Source organism: Apteryx rowi, unplaced genomic scaffold (assembly GCF_003343035.1).
Source record: "Apteryx rowi isolate R43461 unplaced genomic scaffold, aptRow1 scaffold_555, whole genome shotgun sequence".
NCBI lineage: Eukaryota > Metazoa > Chordata > Aves > Apterygiformes > Apterygidae > Apteryx > Apteryx rowi.
The window spans coordinates 273,700-292,075 of record NW_020450822.1 but is presented as its reverse complement, the minus strand read 5'-3'; the positions used below and the strand labels follow the sequence as shown (position 1 = coordinate 292,075).

The window sequence follows — 18,376 nt, the reverse complement described above, 5'->3', positions numbered from 1 at the left end:
CATCAATAAAAAAATCATTAGTATTTCTGACACAGATTCTACAGCAATGAATAACACAAAAAATGATTTTAAATGGCAAACTCATACTGTGAATTTAAATGGATAGTGAGACCTTCAGCCACACATGAATATATAGAGGATGAAACGGTTACTAATTCAAGGACCACATCCAGCTTGCACACTGAATGAGGCAGTTGTCCCATAAAGAACTAAAACTCTTAACATATAATGATATGATTTTAAAAAGGTATCATGATAAATTTACACAGAAGTTGTATCAACAACCTTAAATATGGAATTTCTAACTTTTGGTGTGGCTGATGTTACAACCTTAAACATTTGCTTTAAACTCATTTTAACGTAACTTATTTACAGGCACATCTCTAATATTCTTTGCAGCAGTAGCTTTAAATCCAAGTTTCTTACCAAAAGATGACTCAGTCAGTTGCAACAGTTCAATCCTACCTAAAAATCCCCAGCTGGCTGAGTCTTCTAAAAATACCAAACAGTCTAAAAAACACTAAAGCAATATTGACTATCTTCTTGCAGTATCTGACTGACACGTTAAACCAGACCTCTCCACTGTTGCTTGCTGGAGCTCAGGGTTAAACAGACATGTTTCTGTACTACTACAGGAGTAGAAGATCTGTTTAGAGCACCAAAGGAAGCACAAAGCCAGAGCTACTCACCACTTTCCAGCGATCTTTGACCACATAATTGGCCGGCAGGATGTCGACCTGTTCCCCTCCTCCACTCATGTTTGGTTCGTCCTTGATGACTGCTGCTAGGCACTGCATTTGCCAGCCAGAGAGTATTTTAGTAGCTCCCAATTTAAACGAGCCATTTATCTGTGGAAAAATGGGGAGGGAGGAAGGAATGACAAAATTAGTGCAGATCATGGCAGAAGGGCTTGCTACATCTCCACAGGTCTTGCTCATGACTTAATCAGAAACAGTCTCTTAGGAAAGAAGGCAAACTCACCTTGCACACACCTGAGCTCACTCCATGCATAGGCTTGGCAGACGCAACCATGCTTCAAGTCAGCAGCAAAAACTGAAAGGGTGACAAATTACTGGCTATACCATGCAGGAGTCCAGTGCTCTTGGGCCTCACAGCCAACAAGCCAAAGAGAATCTAACGCCAAATTATGCTGCAAGAGCTGTAATTGCACCAGCCAAAAAGGTCTTGCTTTAACAGAGCAGCTGCTGCATTGGCAGTTTTTATGGTTTTCACTGGACGACATCCAACACAAATCAGACAGGTTTGCCAGGTACTGCATTCAATAAGCCTAAAAGCATCTGAATAGGGTAGAAGGGCCTTCAGAGAGCCAGACACTACCACTGTAATGAACAGCCAAGCAAAGAAGATGGGGATGGTTAGAAGGGGCTTCAGCCATATGCAGATTAGTCCTTCTTGTAACACACACTGCTAAAATTACCATGTTAAAATACAGAAAGATACCTCATTCCTATGGTATTTGTATTATATCTCATCCCTTGTCTTTACAGGGAGTTCAAGATAGGCTAATCTGAAATTAATTTGGGGTTTGAATATTTTAATTTAATCCTTCTACAGAAGTGATTTTCAGATACACATTAACTCCACTTCCCTGGAAGCAAATGAATTGAAACAGGACTAATAAAAGATCTTCCTCAGGCATTTTCTCTCTTCCTGTAAGATAATTTTTGGCCTTGGAAATAGTCCAGACTGCATGAATCTTTTATTAAGTTTTCTTGGCAGTTCTGTCGTCCTTTCCCAAGAATATTCCATATTTTCCTTCCTAAAAATGATTGTCACTGCAGTGCTCTGACTGCAAAGTTAAAATCAGGTTAAAAACGTACAGACCAAATTAGAAAAAAAGAGTAGAGCCAGTCATTCAATCATCACACTTCTTCATGCCAAAAAAGAAAAATCACCAGAAAATTATGAGATAGAATAGAGAGGAAAAAAAAGAGGCCACTTCCTAATAATAAATGGTCTGAAAAGGAAGGATAAAAAGCAGCCAGCATGTAGTGTGCACAAGGAAGCAGTAGATAGAAATATGTCACAAAGTGCAAGACATACAAAGGACGATCAAACAAAACAAGACTAACATCTCAGAGAAGATCTCATTCTAAAAACAGAGGATAACTACCTGGAAGAACCCAACAGCAGGCTAATGCTGTAAGAGGACTTCACAGAAATGTTCACACACCTCAACTTCTGCTAGAGTACAATCAAAATGATAACAGAGAAGAAGAAACTGAATCTTAAAGACATTTCAGAAGAAAAGACACTTCAAAATGCTCTGGGTTCTCATAGAAAGAGTCCAGCATCTGTAGGGGGTAGCAATTCTTTCAGTCTCCAGGTACTGAAGGCAATAAGCAAACTGGAAAGGTCTCTAATGAGAAAGTACTTGCTGTGTTTGGCAGCACAACATACGTGCTTCTTATTCCTAAAGAACAAGACCAGTGCCATTCCCAGGCTCCTTTCTGCTGTGGCAGAAGAGCTGATCTGACCAGCCCTAAGCTACCAGTGAGCTTGCATATGCTGTACGGCCACCCTCCCCGCACATCACAGCAGACGGCACAGGAGAGACACTCCGCACAAAACTACTTCTAAGTCCGACATCATGGCATTCCCATACTACGTAGAATTACTTGTTAGGTTTTTTTTCTGTTATTTGAAGAAAAGTCATTTAACCACAGACTGTCCTAAAACTTCAACGTTATGAGAATATGAAAGACCCCAACACTTACAGGAGCAGAGGCAAGGATGCCCTCCCTACTCTTACAAATCTTCGCTAAGCATTACTCTGTGAGGACAATCACAGCACAGTGCAGGCTCTGGTTTGCAGGGGATACAAAGGCAGCTGAAGATCCAGAAGGTGGGGTTTTAGGAACAACAAAGAAAGAGAGAAGTTTGGGAGGTTTTCCACAGAAAAAGTCAGTTATGCTCTAATTTCCACTTTGAAGCAAAACATCTAAAGAGTATTGGACGTGATGCATGTACTAGTGATGCATCCACATAATGAGATTTCAGTGTAGTGATTAGTGGTGGAAAAGTAATCCCAAGGAATAATTTTAGAGGAAGGACAGAACATGAAACTTGGTGTCCAAAGCTGGGCAACACAGAAGTGCTTTTTCAGGTGCTCTAATTCACTTTCCTTTATCTATTCTGCACAAAGACAGAATGTTTGTCATTTAAAGAAGTCATCAGAGGAAGTTTCACTGGCTTTGAAACAGAACAAAATCTCAATTACAGTGGGAAAAACGAGTCATCTCTCACATTTAAAATTCTGATAAGGAAATTATTCTCCCGGGGCACTACCGCGAATAGCAGCCATTTGGTAATATGAAATTATAGAACAGTTTACCGATATGCTCTGCTTGGTATAGCCAGAGTGATGGAGCCAACCCAAAAGCCAATTTAATTACAGTCTGAGACAAATTTCAAGCTGTTTTAGATCACAGTAGCAGCACAAAGCAGTGATAACATACCAAAAATCAGTTCCTGAGGCAGTACTATTACTGCTCAGGCCAGTAATGGTTTACCAGAGTAACACTGATGCATGTCTACACCCACAGCAAGATGTAACACACGCTAACCAAGATCTCCAGGAATGTCACTGAGAAACAGCAAAAGAAGGGGCAAAAGCTACTTTTGTGCAAAAAACAAACACATCTATATTATACTTCTAATTTATGCATTATTTTAATTCCACCTAAATCATTAAAACATAGGTTAAAGACTGTTTGACTAGCATCTAAGCCTGCAGCTTGCCCCCTACTAGGGGCTGAATTTGCTTGCTGGTGCAGGTACAGAAGTGAGGTGACGAAGGTGGGTCAGTGGGGGAGAGGAGAGGTACTATGGTCTCTTCTGCAACACACAGCACAGAGCAGGCATCATTTCTGCATATTAAATGTTAAGCTGTGCTAATGGAGGACTGAAAGAGAGATGGAAGGATTATAGTGCTCTTGATCTCCAGTAAAGCTCTTCCTGATTCAAATGATGACCAAATGTTATGAACTCTGAAATATCTCCATAACTTCTAGCTTTAAGAGACACAGACCGTGCAACATAAATGTACATAACTTGAAGACAGTGACTGAGAAGACAAAAACTTACAGACACCACATTTCCCATAGGAGTAGTCAGCCTGACAGGAAAAGATTACACCCTTCTCCCAAGAAGCACAAAGAGCTGAGCAAGTCTAAGATCCTCTGAAATTAGCTTCCTAGAAAGATGTGAAGCATGATGAAAGCAGCTGTGAGAAAGCAACAATGACGACAACAACAGGACCAAACCCTGTCTCTTGGCCAATCTCAGCGTGAGGAAGTGTGAAATCAGCTCTTGCATATGGCTATCTCTTCCAGCACATACTGGAGAATCTTAGAAGTTTTATAAATCTGGTCTTGGCCTTTTTTTTTTTTTCTTTAATTAAAAAAAACATGCTGAAGCAGGTTAACATGCCACACTAAACATTCTGACACACTGCTCTGCTAGTTATGCCTTCTACTTGGCATCAAGACAGCTCCAGTCAAAAACACAGGGCTAAGTGGTCTCTTTGTTTTTAAGGCAGCCTGCAAGAAATCTGATGCAATGTAGCAGCAATTATTGAGCTAACATGAAAATCCAGCAGAGAAGCATGACTGTGATAGGCACAGAAATAAGCTTAGGAGAAAAGTCTGTAAGAAAATTATTTCAGTGCAGGGCCTGATCTTGCAACCTATTAATCTGGCACAGTTTTCTTATATCAAATATCTCTGCCTTGTTCATGTATTTATCAGGAGGCCAACTCAGAGCAAACAAAAGTAAGTGGGAATTCATACAACTTGTTAAGCTGCAGAACTTGCTGCAGGAGCTGTAGATGCTAAAAGCTTAAATGGATTCAAAAAGAGTCTTGACAAATTCATTTAAAAAAAAATCCATTCATCAAGCACTCTCACACAAAAAGATCTCATCTTTAGCTTAGAAAGCCTCCAAATAATAAACCACTGAAGGTAGTAAGAGCATTCTGAGGAGTCATTGCTATATGTTTTCCCTTATCCTCTACCCTACATATACACTCTTGGCCAATTTTGGGACTGGGCCTGTGATATGACTCAATATGGCCAGACTTGTGTTTCTAATTCTATATTCCCTTCTCTGGAAGTAATTGATACATCTCCCTGATCCCTCCAAGAAGGTCAGAGATCAAGCAATAAAGAATCAATTAAAAGTCACATAGCTACAACCCAATTACCTATGTTATAAGGTTCTCTCTCATGTAAGCAGCATTTTAAATATTTTTCCAATAAAACTGTTTACACAATCTTACAGGATCCTAGCATTCTTAAAATAAAACTTATTTGGAACCTTTCTTGTGGAAATCTCTAATATATATATGAGATGCTCCCTATGTTAGATGTATTTCAATCCCAATATACTGTGGTAGCATTGCTCAAAATGCAGCCAAACCCAAGCAAACAACAATTTGAAAACTCAGACGCAAGGTGGTTGTTAAACAGCGGAACAAAGCTGTGGAGGTCTGTCTCTCACCATCTTACTAAAGGTCCTGGATATTCTTAAGTGTCTTAATCTCACTGCTGAAGAACTGCAATATCCCACTTTATTTCAGGGCACATCCTCACCTCTGGAAGCCTACAAATTAGAACAATTAGAACAAGTGAAGTTCATTTAGACTGCTGAAGCTCCGGACACTCTTGACTTGATCAAAATGTCACCCCCACCATGAACACAGGATGCACCTTAATAGCAGATCCCAACAGTGTTTTTAGAAAGCTGATGCAAACTACAGCTTTTCATCAGGTGAGACAAAACTGGATATCTGCAAAAATATAGGAAGTAACCCCAGCAAGCTGCAGTCTAGAAATCGGTTAAATCTCCCTTTCTGATACTTGAATGGGAGGAACAAAAAAAAGTTGTAAATAGAATTTAAGCATGACCTGGCACCATGAATGTCAGTTTGAAACAGCCCACATAGAAGCAAGTTTACTAGCATTAAGCTGAAATGAAACTCATGGAGTAGGGAATAAGAGGATAACATAGCAAGTAGGACTGGGAGTGCTTAAGAGAGAAAAAACAGTGGGGCTTCCAAGGGCAACTGAGCAGCAGAAGTGGGGCTCAGTCAATGCCAGCATTAACTGCAGGTACTCAGTGTCCCTCATGGTTTTACAAATCTCACCTGCTTCCAAGGAACAGTTCCAATTATAAAAATTAAACCCTTCACATTAAAAAAAAAAAAAAGTCTTTGTATAAATAAGTTGTACCATGCACCAGCATTCTATTAATATGGTAGATATGCCTATGACAGTATAGGAAACAAGTTGGTTAAGAAATACAGTGCACTGGGCTAACCATGCTTCAGCCCTGGAATGCATCATACCTCCTGCTGAACTTGAAACAGCAATTAAAAACAGTAAGTCATACACTGTTAGGGTAGGTCTGACATCAGGAGCTTGAAAGGTATTCAGTTGTTCCTTGTAGACACATATCTTCCTTCATTGCCTGCTTCTGCTGTAGCAAATCCTGCTTAGATAGCAGGCTCAAATCCTAGCAAGTGTGGCTTAAAGTCTCCTTTTCTATGACATATTCTTCTCATAGACATGCAAGCACATCAACCTTAAAAATTCTGGATTGTCTTTTACAGCACCTCATTTCTGGAAAAAACAAAAAACCTGAAGGTGAAGTTGCACGATACTAGGACTATTTTTCACCCTTAAAAGGTCTCTATTTCATTACCATTAACGACTGATGTGTCTGCGACTGCAANAAAAAAAAAAAAAAAAAAAAAAAAAAAAAAAGTGCTGCAATCAAGAGAGACAAGTCCAGATTCTCTGCTACCACCAGGCTGCACTAAACAGAGCATACAAAAATATACTAGATATGATAGCAGAAGCTCCTTGACAGCACTACTATGCAACCCGGTTGCACAGCCAACTGGACTTAGCTCGGCCTCCACAATGACTTGGAAGTATCGGTGTATGACTTCAGCAAAACAAAAACAAAAAAATCCCAAACCATAATTTCATATTGCCAGAGACTGTATTAGCAAACATTACAAAGCAGTGAGTGATTTCTGTGTCAAAACCACCTATCTGCAGGGAGAATCAACACAGTTACTTTATGACAACAAATCATTAGGCATGCACAACAGGTAAGAATGCCTGCAGTTTATCTGAACCTAAGCCTCTACTATCAGTCTCAGCAGTAAAGCTAGGAAAAAAGGGAGGAGCAGAATTTGAGAGGAAAGTCTATTACCTTCCAGTCTTCCTGACAGAGTTGCTCCAATTTTTGATCCAAGGAGGAAATTAAAATCCAACTCCAAGAAATCCCTCTCATAACGCAACATACATAACTTCTACCAGTATAAGAGAGAAACATTGTGGTCTGCTTACAATAAACATTTGCCTGCAATTTAAGTATATCTACCTGCAAATTCAGTATAGATCCCTTTTTGCAAAGCTTGAGCAGTCAGCTGGTAGCTGAAACAAATATGTCTGAATAAAAGCAAGAACTAAGTAGGGGTTATACTTATGATGTCAAATCAAATACTGATCCCAAAGTGCTTCTGACACCTTCAGGAACATCTCACAGAGGCATGTTTTCACCAGCAAATCTGATCCTGGACCAGTTTGTTTAATTGATCCTCAGTATAATCCAAAGGGTCCCTTTAAGGCAACTCCCCTCCCTTCCGCCTGGAGAGGGCTTTTGTGGGGAGCCTGTTATTCATCTTCCTTCAAAGGTGGCCACTCTGACTCCCTCTTCTCTTTACAGCCATGGACAACAGTACCTATCTTGAGACCTTATTCTTGGAGAACAGTATTTTACCTTGAATAACCTACTCAAATAGCCATTTGGTAAGCTGATAACATCTGTTACTTCATGTTCTTGTATGTAACCTATGTGGGGGTTATTAAAATGCTCACAACTTGAGGCTAATCATTTTAAACATCCATACCAGGGAAAATAGTGCTTGTCTCATCCATTAAAGTCATTATATCATAGAGGCATGTCATCGTAATTACAAAAGATTAAATAAACTCATCAAAAAGCTATCCAGAGGATAGGAACACAACAGCAAGTTCCTGCTCAGAGATGACATTGTATTTGATATTTCGATTAAAATTCTCGGAGATGGACTATTTTGCAGGGAAATCCACATATTTATAGATCTGCTACAAAGACTTTGCTGCCAAGAGCTTTCTGAAATTTAATAAAAATTAGGATAAGCGGCAACTGCCACTTGCTGCACTGACATGTCATATCAAACTAAATAAGACTAAAAGGGACATTAAAATTCTTCTAGTTTTCAAGCCTACTGCTGATCACAGTAGAGATTCTGTTTATAATTACTCAGAAGAGATTTCCTGGGACTGACAGAAATGTTTTATCATGCCAGCTCTTAGTCACTTAAAAATCATCTCTCACCAGCACTTCTATAGCTATTTTTCCTGTTTTTCTGAGAAACTCTCTTACATACTTGAAGCATGCTCAGTGGAGAACACTCAGCTTTCCTATGCCCCCTGTTTTTGGCAAATTTACAGTTACTTTCTCTGATCTGCAGTCTTACAATTTTTTGGTTTGCTGACGGCTGCTGACTTGCCCCAAGGTGATGTCCTCATAGCTGACCCACTTTTTCTTCTATCCTTCAGAAATCCCCGTACATTCTCAACCACATCCAATGGTTCTCAGAGCTTTTTCCTCAAAGACAAAACTCAAGTCCCCAGAGGTGTAAAACTTATTTTAAGATTGGAAGCTCAAATTCCATGTTTATTTGAAGGGTCTACAATTCTATAGGAATTTGTTTCCTTTGTAGTTGAGTGAAAGATAATATTAACAAAAAACAATAACATCCAGACAGGTAATGGCTGTTGCCCATGTCTGTTTCTCTCTATGCCTGAACATCTTAAAAAAATATATATGAAAACTCTTTTATATGCAAGCAAGGTCTGTTTTGTTCTTTCTGCACTGCTTTGTAAGTTAGTTTCCAAAGGAGAAATGGTGGTCTTGCCACTACAAGATTATGGAAGAGCTTTACAAACTTGTCTTGATTGCCTCTAAATAAGCCATTTCCACATGTGTCAATGATGGCATCTAGTCCACAACTGTCAGTACCTGCTTGCATTTTCCTAGCCCATGCAAATAATTATTTCCTATCTGTAATCTATGATAATAGGTTTTTTCTATCTGCTGAGTTTAACAGTTGTATGAATATGTATCTTCTAATTCTGCCATTAAATCTTTCAAAATATTACACTGGATCACTGTTCTTGACAGAAAAGTCCCTTGAATATTATTCTTAGCAAAAACCACTCCAAAATGTGTTTTTCAGACAACTCGTTATAATATATACATCTATTGTGATCTTTAATTTGCCAGAGCTGTACTAGGTAACTGGATACTGAGAATTTCCTATTACAGAACACAGATGGTCAGAATTTGTTTCTGTTAAAAAGCAGCATAAATCAGATGCTATTGCTATCTAAAATGAGATTTTTTTACATGAAAATAAGACATAAGGTTTCAATTCTGTTCATAACTATATTAAACTTATGGAAAACTACATTAGGTACCTGAGTGGGCAAGTGCTAACCATTTTTCAAACTGATCTCTACCTAAAAAGGGTAATTATGCATTCTAAGTTCAACATGCCAGGGTAAGCTGGCTACCAGAGAGCATTTTTAATGATACTCCACAGACAGAACAACTGCTACTTCAAATCCAGCTGAGGCTGGTCAGGGTGAGGAAGGAAGAGAAATCATTTAATCACAATGAGAAAGACAGATAGCAATAGCAAAAAAAAAAAAAAAATGTTTGGCAAAAAACAGCAACTGCACTAAAAATATCAGCTCCTGAGTTGGCAGACAACTTGCAAATAGGCTGCAAAGACCAAAGCAGTCGGATACCCCTGAGGCTTAGAACCCAAATGCCTCCTGTCATTTCCCTTGTACTAGCTATTGTAAGAATGAGAAAACACTTGACTACCTGCACTTTGAATTTGCACCTTTTACCCCTTTTTTCCTGCTAGCTCAAAAGACAAAGCCCCTTAAGCCTCAACTTTGCCCAATACAAGTACACTATCCTGGGTCTCTCTAGATACAGGAAGCAAAGAGTCAAGAAAAAACAAGAGTCAAGCAAAACCAAAAAGTGCATCTTACACAAAATGCCTCTCAAAACTCAAGCTAAGACATCTAGGAACAAGGCATATAGGTCATGCCTACAGGCACAGCATTGCTACAGATACAAGCAGAGAAAAGCAAGGCAATTGTGTCCTTGTCCCTTGTCTACCACTGGTGAGACAGAGAGTGGAATACTGTATAATGCCAGCATCCACATCTAACGGTCACTGAAAGGCTGAAAAATGACTTTCTAGCCACTTAAAAAACTAAACTCTTTAAAGTGTATGTATCTCATCCAAAAGGCAAATAAGAGGCAAATTAATTTAGTGTAGAAGTATCTCCCTATGGAGAAAAATTAAGAAACTAAAGGGCTCCCCCTGTCTGGCTCATTTTCTGCTGGAAGTTGAAGCTAGACAACTCCAATTTGTTTTTCCTGGCAGTTTTCTTTTCCTTATGGAAAGCACCTAGAACAAGGGAGATGGTACTTTCTAGATCTCTTGTTCTTTTCAGATCAAGGCCAGACACCTTTCAAAAGATATGCTTTAGCTGCTATAAATCCTACTTTTTTGATGGGGGGAGGTTAGTTCTTAGATACTAATGAATAACCATTGAGAACCAGTGGCACAGTAGTACACCACATTACCTACAGTCCCTCCTCCACGAGGTCTACAAACATACATTGATCCTGGATCCACAGCTTCAGGTTCCTGGTTAGCCAATCTAAAAACTACCTGCAATGAAGAGAAACAGCTCCCCTCTCCCCTGCCACCTGTGAGCTCTTGCACCCAGGACCCCGCCATGAGAAAGTTCAATGACCTGTCCCAGCAGAAAGTCTATTCCTCTTCCTTATCATTATGGTTATCTCCTTGGCTTAAAGCTCCTTTAACTGATCCATTGTAGACTCAGTTAAACACAAGTGCCAGCACAATGAAGGAGCAGTACCTCAGATCCATTTCAGCTTCTGTCAAGCTGCACGCCACGTCTCTCTTGATAGCAGGAAGCCCTCAGCCTTCCACGAGATCACAGGATGCAGCCACTTCTGTTTCAAAGCAGTGGAGTAACTCTGTCTGAAGCCAACTTTTCTTTTCAAGGAAAGCAAAATTTAAAGGAACCAGTTAGTTTTGAAAACTTATTTCATAAACCCTAAACTAGTAAATTTTAGAATCTAAAGCATCTAGATTCTATTTAAACAACTAAAGACATGTAATTAAAACACAGAGTTCTAAATCTCATAACACAATGTTGTCCCAAAGATGCCTCCTATTTTCTGAATGAAGTATTTTGCACAGTGACAAGCTAACTCTCTCTCCTTCATAAAATGAGGGAAGCAAAACATGCAATTTAATGAAGCATCCAATTAAAAGGAACATTGGCCTAACACCTACACGAAGGTAAAAACTATACAGCTATACAACTCCCTTGTTTGAGTGAGCAAAGCAAGCGCCAGGAATTTAAAGGATAGTTTGCCTATAGGTCAACAAGACTGTGGAGTTCCGAGTCCCTAACTCCAGAAGTGAACCACAAAAAAAAGTTATGCTAAGAGAAGAGGGAAAGAACAGAATTAACTACCCCTTATTTTTCCCTTCCAGTCCCCATTACCTCTAAAAAGGCCTACAGTGGAGCTGGAAAGCAGGCAGCAGTCCAGCAGAAAGGTGAGACAGTTACAGTCTACTTCAAATGCTGCATGTACAGCTACGTACCTCTGAACAGATGTTCATGCACACATGCACCTCAGTCCTCAGAAACAAAGTATTGCTTTTTCAGGTTAGGGATGGATGAGCTGCAACAATTCAGGGTGTTGGGGAGGGAGGAAGAGGAACTTCAGTTATATTCCTACCTGCAGACTATCAGTGATGCCAAGGCGGGGAAAACATCATGTGGCAACAGGGCTTTAAGCTGACTAGCAATGGTCCTGTTGGTGAAACCTTCTCATCAGATGATGGTAAGCCATGCTCTAGCATCAAGAACTCCCACTTGGGAAAAGGGAGGAAGAGGAAGGCTGCAGTGATGGCTCACTAAACAGACATTTAGAAAGCTGAGTTTGTGAGGTGAGAGGACAGCATGGAGACCTGCTAGTCAGGTATGAAAGTGGCATAGAGGATATTGGAAAACAGATTCTCAAGAAGAAGAACTGGTTGTATAGACCTCAAACATTTCCCCCCCTCAAATAAGTTCAGCATGGAGAAGATGAACAAGAAATGACTGTTCATTGCTTCTTCCAATGTATCAAACAAATGGCACCAGGCAACTCTAGTGGGTGGCAAGTTTGAAACAAATGCAAAGCATAGTACAGCTGTGCAGTGCCCTGCTATTCAACACTGTGAAGATTAATGTTTACACTGGGTCAGAAAGCAACTAGACAAATACATAGGAGAAAAACAACCAACCAACAAACCCCCCTCCCACAACCAATGGAGGACAACTGAATACAAAGGCAAAAATCTCCGGCACCAAGTCACTGAACTGAAAATGACTGGGAGCTGAGAAAGGACTCCTGGAAATGGCACCATCCCAATGACTCTAAACTCATGCTCCTCCCAGGCATCCAACAGTGGTCACAGTCATAGACAGGATAACGCGCTCTGTGGTCTAATCCAGTACAGCCATTTTTATATTGCACCAGGGAGCGGCTGGCAAGCAAGCTCCATATGGTTTCCAGTGATATAAAGGCCAAGAATGATAACCTGGACAAAATCCCAAATTCTGTAATTTCTGATGCAGGATAGGAAAAAAATAGGAAGGAATATTAGAAGGAAAAAAAAAAAAGCCAAGAGCACTTTCAGTGGTATGCAGTATTTAAATGGGACCCCCAAAAATGAACAAATGCAGACATGTCTGCATGTTTGTACAGAAACAGGCCTCAGAAGTAAGATGGGTGAACTAGAAAACACAGATCCAAGTAGGAATATTTAAGCAATAGGTACCTCAGGAACTTGATAAAAGGATTGCATTCTCCGGCCTTCCAGGATGCAAGGTACATAGAAAAAGACCAGCTCAAACAAGAGGAGGAACAGCACTACTTACTGAAGAAAAAAAAAAAAAAAAGACTCAAATGAGATAGATAAATGAATTGTATCAAGCCTAAGTGGAAAACTGTAGTAGTAGAGCTACACCATCGACCATCTGACCAGAATAGTACAGCAGCTGTGATTTATTGAGGGAGAACAGAGAGGTTGTGAGGTTACGAAATGCATAACAGTGAGTAACTTCAATTTTCTCATGGAGATCAGGACATGCAACCAAGACGAAATTTTAAACAGTAACTAGAAGCAGCTAGTCATAAATTTTTGAGAGAAAAAGCAATACCTGACTTCTTCTTTAGGAGTGCATGGGACCTGGTTCAAAATATTACTGAGAAGCATTCTGTAATATTAACAATGATATCCTCAAACTCAGAATCTTTTTGGGGACAAGAAAAATCTGCTACAGCATTGATGGTTAAGTACTATATAAAGGACATTAGAAAGAGCAGTCAAGAGAATAAACTGCTTGCAGGGGGCAAAGCTATTGCTTAGACACTCTACTGCAGTCAGAGCAGAAGTATACCACCTATCAAAAAGACCTGTCTTTAGCCAGATCAACTTCTCCTCGGTCCTTTTAAATCGTTTGATTTTAATTCTAATTGAGTTCTTGTACAAACAAAAGTCTTTAAAATAGAAGATGCATGCAAAAGAAGAAAACAGAAAACAGCACAAGTTCTTCCAACTTACATATAAAAACATCAAGAAAAAATAAAGAGATGGAGCAAATCACTAAAGATATAAAAACTACATGTTTTTTCACACATACCAGATCAGAGACCAGTCAGAGAGTCTACTGGATTGCAGATGAACAAGGAATAGAAAGACTGCACAGAGAAAAGATAAGGGAAGATGCAAAGGATTTTTTCTTTGTTGTTTATTTTAAAGAGCTCAGCGGATGAACTGGAAAATAAGAAAGTCTTACTTCTGCACCAGACATGTTCAGAGAAATGAAAATTAAAAATAAAACTGGCAGACAGATGGGAGAAGTCATACTTCATAGACCTATTAGGAAGGACTGGGTGTTTTTAGGAAGATTCAACAAGCATGCAGATAAGGGTCATCCCACTAATAAACAGTATATCTAGATAGCCAAAACCTTCTGGTGTGGTAGCAGACCAAAGGCCCTTAAAAATTAATATGTCACAGGATAAAACCAAAGTTTCTCTCAGACAAATGACAAGTTAAAACAGGGGAAGACAAATAGGAACATATAGTTAAGTTTCACAACAGAGTGCTATTGCCAATGGAATGACAAACCTTGTGTACATATACAAAGTTATTCAGGCTAACAAAAAAAAAAAAGTCTGGAAAACTGCAGACTATGAAAACAAGAAGGGTATAACTAAGGAAATTATACTGTGTACGTCCTCTTAATCTTTCCTTAAGCATCATTGCTTGGTCACTGTTAGAGAAAGGCCTGGAGCAATATGGGCTTTTGGCCTGACCAGTCAGGTTTACAGCCCTATAATCGAGCTCTTTTCACTAGAGATCAACTTATCTGTTTTGCTAACTATCTTTTTATATCTGATCGTCAAGCTACCAAAGGCTCATATACGTATAGCCTCTGGACTGATGGTGAGCCTTGTAACATCTCCTATCCCACGGATGGTAAGGAATCTGCCCTGCCATACTTCCACCTCTCATGGCTGAAATGGATCCCCTTTTTATGGCTGGGCTGCCCAATTTCTCTGCAAGGAAAATTCTGCAACCACAAGTGTTATCTCTGCTCACTGTTGTATCCATACGGCTGGAGTGTCATGTGTCAGCCCATGATCTGCAGTTTGTTCCTTTCATACCATTCAGCAAACTACAGACAAGGCTTGACACAAAAAGGAAAGGGTTTCCAAGCACATCTTACCTGATCACACCTACAGTCCATCAGACTGTCAACATCTCCCTTCTCAACTACAAAAAAAGACCATTTCCCGTGTAAACAGTTCTTGAGTAGTGAAGAAGACTTAATGGAAAACAGTATGGAATTGGGTAAGGCAAAAAGGAATTGCGAGTCTGACGAAAAAAAGCTGCTCTGGTGACTTTTTTTCCATTAAGCCCAATATACTGACTGATCTGCTGTTCTCCAAGAAGCTGAATAGTTCATCTGTCAAACAAAATTTGATATACATTGAGTTCCAGATTGGACTGTTAATGTTAGATGATTTGCCACATTTTCTGGGATAACAGTCATGGGTCTCAGCAGTGTGATACATAGGCTATTTGCAGCTGCTGTTGTGGAGGACATCAAGAGTTGGTCTTGCATGACCTGGATGAGGACTGCCATTGCCCAGCTTGCATCTGGTGAGACTCTTACAGTCAAGGAGGTCTCAATTAGGGATCAAGGGCATAACGTACAAATCACATCAATCTCCTTCACCTCCCACCTTTCTTTCCTAAGGCTTCAATAAATATACAATAGAGTCTCATATTTTTCCTCTGCTCTAGGGAGGAAAGCCTCATAGCTGGCCTTTCTCAGTTCTCCCTCCCTAAGCAATCTTAACATTTATTCCAATTGGACCGTGTCTCAAAAAGACATTTCAGGAGGTTTCAGTAGATTTCAGGGGAAATAACTACTCTTTGTTTTTTTGAGGGAGGAGGGAAGGGAAGCACTAGTTGTACCTATTTTGTATTTTCTTCAGTAAACCAGCTGAGCTTCAACTTCCTTTTGTACAATGGACAGCTCAATAGCTGATGCTTCTGCAATCACTCCAGCAAATCTTGGGCTATGCCTTGCAACATTCAGAGGAGGAGATGCCAACAAACCCAATAAACCCTAAAAAATGAGGGAACAGTTTACAAAGCCCATGTAGATTCTGTAAAAACATATTCCCCTACGAGGGCCTATTTCTGTCTTCTGCTCTGTTGACTGCTTTTAAAGTGCACCAATGTGACTGGAAGGTCAACGTGGAGCTCTGGCAGATAAACCTTACCTAGGTCCTTCCCAAGGACCTGCAGAATTTATCTGGACCTCACACATAGATACATAAGACCAAGGTGGAAAACTGACAGGACAACTGGAAAGGAGAGCCCATAGCAAGACCCATGAGAAAGCAGTGGGCTACCTAGTGGGCTATAAAGTGATGTGGCACTCTTTCTGTAGGAGAAGGCAAGAAACAGCATAAAGGGATTCCAAAGCTAAAGATAAATAAGAAAGAGGGGTACAGGTCTTCCTGAATATGTTTGATCACTCCTGCTCTGGAAAACATTGACTACCAACAGCCTGCTTCAGAGGAGAGATTCAGGCTGCCTTTTGCAGTGTGGAGATACACTTGGCTACACCACTGCACTTTCATCCAGCACCAAAAATAGGCTGGGGTTACAGGGCAGGGGAATAAATACATGGTAGGGGAGGGGAAGGGGACACTTCACTGACGTAGTCCTGGGACCTGTTGTAATAGATTTCCTACACCAAACACACTTTATTTTGGAGGCCCAAGAACATTGATAGGGATCTGACTTTCCTCATGCTAACTATTCCAAGAAAACAGATGAGGCAGGTATGCCTGAGACTGATCCTGATAAAAACTGACCTACAAGGGGATGATAATTCCCCAGGATTTTTTTCTTCAGACAGAGAAGATGATCTCTGCCCTTTCCTGAATGAAGACGATCTATCATAAAGCATATAGAACACAAAAGTAACATGGGTGAACATGACACAAGCCAACAAACATCACATCTCAAAAGTTTCTGATCTCGCATCTCAGATGCATCAGCATGAGAATACTTGTTACGAGCTGGATGACCATAGGCACACAAGAGTCCTAAAAAAAAATCCCCTATAATACTGATGAATAGTTTCAAAAGAAGCTAATAGACTGAAATGTGGTAATGACTACTGAAACAGTACTGATGCACACTGCTCTTTAGTCAAAGCATCTATATGGGCACAGTACCCCTAAGCATTAATGCGGAGGCAGCAAGTAGCATACCTCATCTCACATGCAACACGAGATTAAATTTCAGTCATACAAAGAAAAAGATAAAAGTTATCTCATACTCAAAATCTCCGTTGTGATTCACTAAGGAAGTTTTTTGCTAAGAGGTAGCATTTTCAGTGACAATACAAAAAATATAAAAAACCCTCATGTGCTACAGTAAAATTAAGAAACCTTTTCTTCTGTCAATCAAATTACCTGTACTTTCTCCTTGGAAGCCTAAAGAAATTCAAAAATATAGAGCAAACAATTTATTATACTGCTGGTCTAGACTGCTCAAAAACACCACACCAACAAACAAGTACACAAATCACCCCCCAAAGCACTGGGGGTCTTGAGCTCAGCAGCCGATTGAATCAGCGACACTGATGTGTGACCCTGACACTCCAGTGCATCATGTAGCATTCTGGCTCCTTGTTAAATACCAGATCCACTTCAAGGTCATGGTGTTCATCTTGACAGTTCTCAGCGAGTTAGACCCAGATTATTGGATACCTTCTCTCCCTGTATGTAGGGAAAGCATAATGACTGGAGTCACATCCGCCAACATAAATTTGGGCAGTATAAACAATTAAGGTACAATGGCATGAGACTTCAGCCTAAAAATCTGCAGAAAACACTGTTACGCTTGAAGCAGTAACAACTCCTATCCTAAGAATGCTAATGAAGAGACACTCTCAGTATCCAGCCCCAAACCCAAGCGTCAGAAAGTCATCCCAAGATAACACAATGAAAAAAACTCCCTCCCCAAAAGCTCCTACAAAACGGTCTATTTTCCTAGCATTCAACTAAACATAAAGGAGGCACCTATGGATACACCAAAGAATGCTCATTACCTCACATAGGGCCCGGCCTTGCTGCAAAAAGTGACATATTCTGTACATTTACCTGCCTAACACTTCCCGGCAGGTCGTGGCCCTGCCAACTGGCACAAAGCCTTGCTAATGCCCTCTGCGCGCTGGCTGCTTCGCCCATAAACTTCGAGGCCGTGCCCCCACGTGACGCCACGGCCTGCTGATGCTGGGTGGATGGATGGGCGACACTGTCCCCGAGGTCTGCCACGCACCCCCTGCACTGCCACCACCCCGGCCACCGCCCCACAGGCTCCTGCGCTCCTCAGCATCACCCCGTCGAGGCGAGGGGGGCCGCTGGGCTGCCCCCCACGCGGGTCCACCCTGACACTGCCTGAGGGGGCGGGATAGGCCCCGCCACGGCAGCCCGGGCCCACGGCGGAGGGGCGGGCGAGTGTCTCCCGCGGACCCTGACCAGCGGGCCCGGCCCCTCACGGCGCTCCCACCGCCCGGGTCGCAGCGGGGCG

General features: G+C 40.8%; 1 protein-coding gene across 7 annotated transcripts in view; it reads right to left on the bottom strand.

Moving 5' to 3' along the window:
- TTBK1 (tau tubulin kinase 1) overlaps window positions 1-17,963 on the bottom strand; it is a 125,869-nt gene extending 107,906 nt beyond the window's left edge. The window contains exons 1-6 of one of the 7 annotated variants that reach the window (XM_026081588.1): window positions 13,028-13,091; window positions 11,804-11,883; window positions 11,046-11,185; window positions 5,521-5,622; window positions 982-1,053; window positions 690-848 (exon numbers count right to left, since the gene is read on the bottom strand). In XM_026081588.1, the coding sequence (XP_025937373.1) occupies window positions 690-848; window positions 982-1,032 (210 nt within the window). In that variant the 5' untranslated portion in view covers window positions 1,033-1,053; window positions 5,521-5,622; window positions 11,046-11,185; window positions 11,804-11,883; window positions 13,028-13,091. Of the gene's footprint in view, window positions 1-689; window positions 849-981; window positions 1,054-5,520; window positions 5,623-11,045; window positions 11,186-11,803; window positions 11,884-13,027; window positions 13,092-17,483; window positions 17,549-17,946 lie in introns of those variants that run through there. The other 6 variants (XM_026081589.1, XM_026081590.1, XM_026081584.1 and 3 more) reach the window with 6 other exon arrangements.
- Window positions 17,964-18,376: the final 413 nt, after the last annotated feature.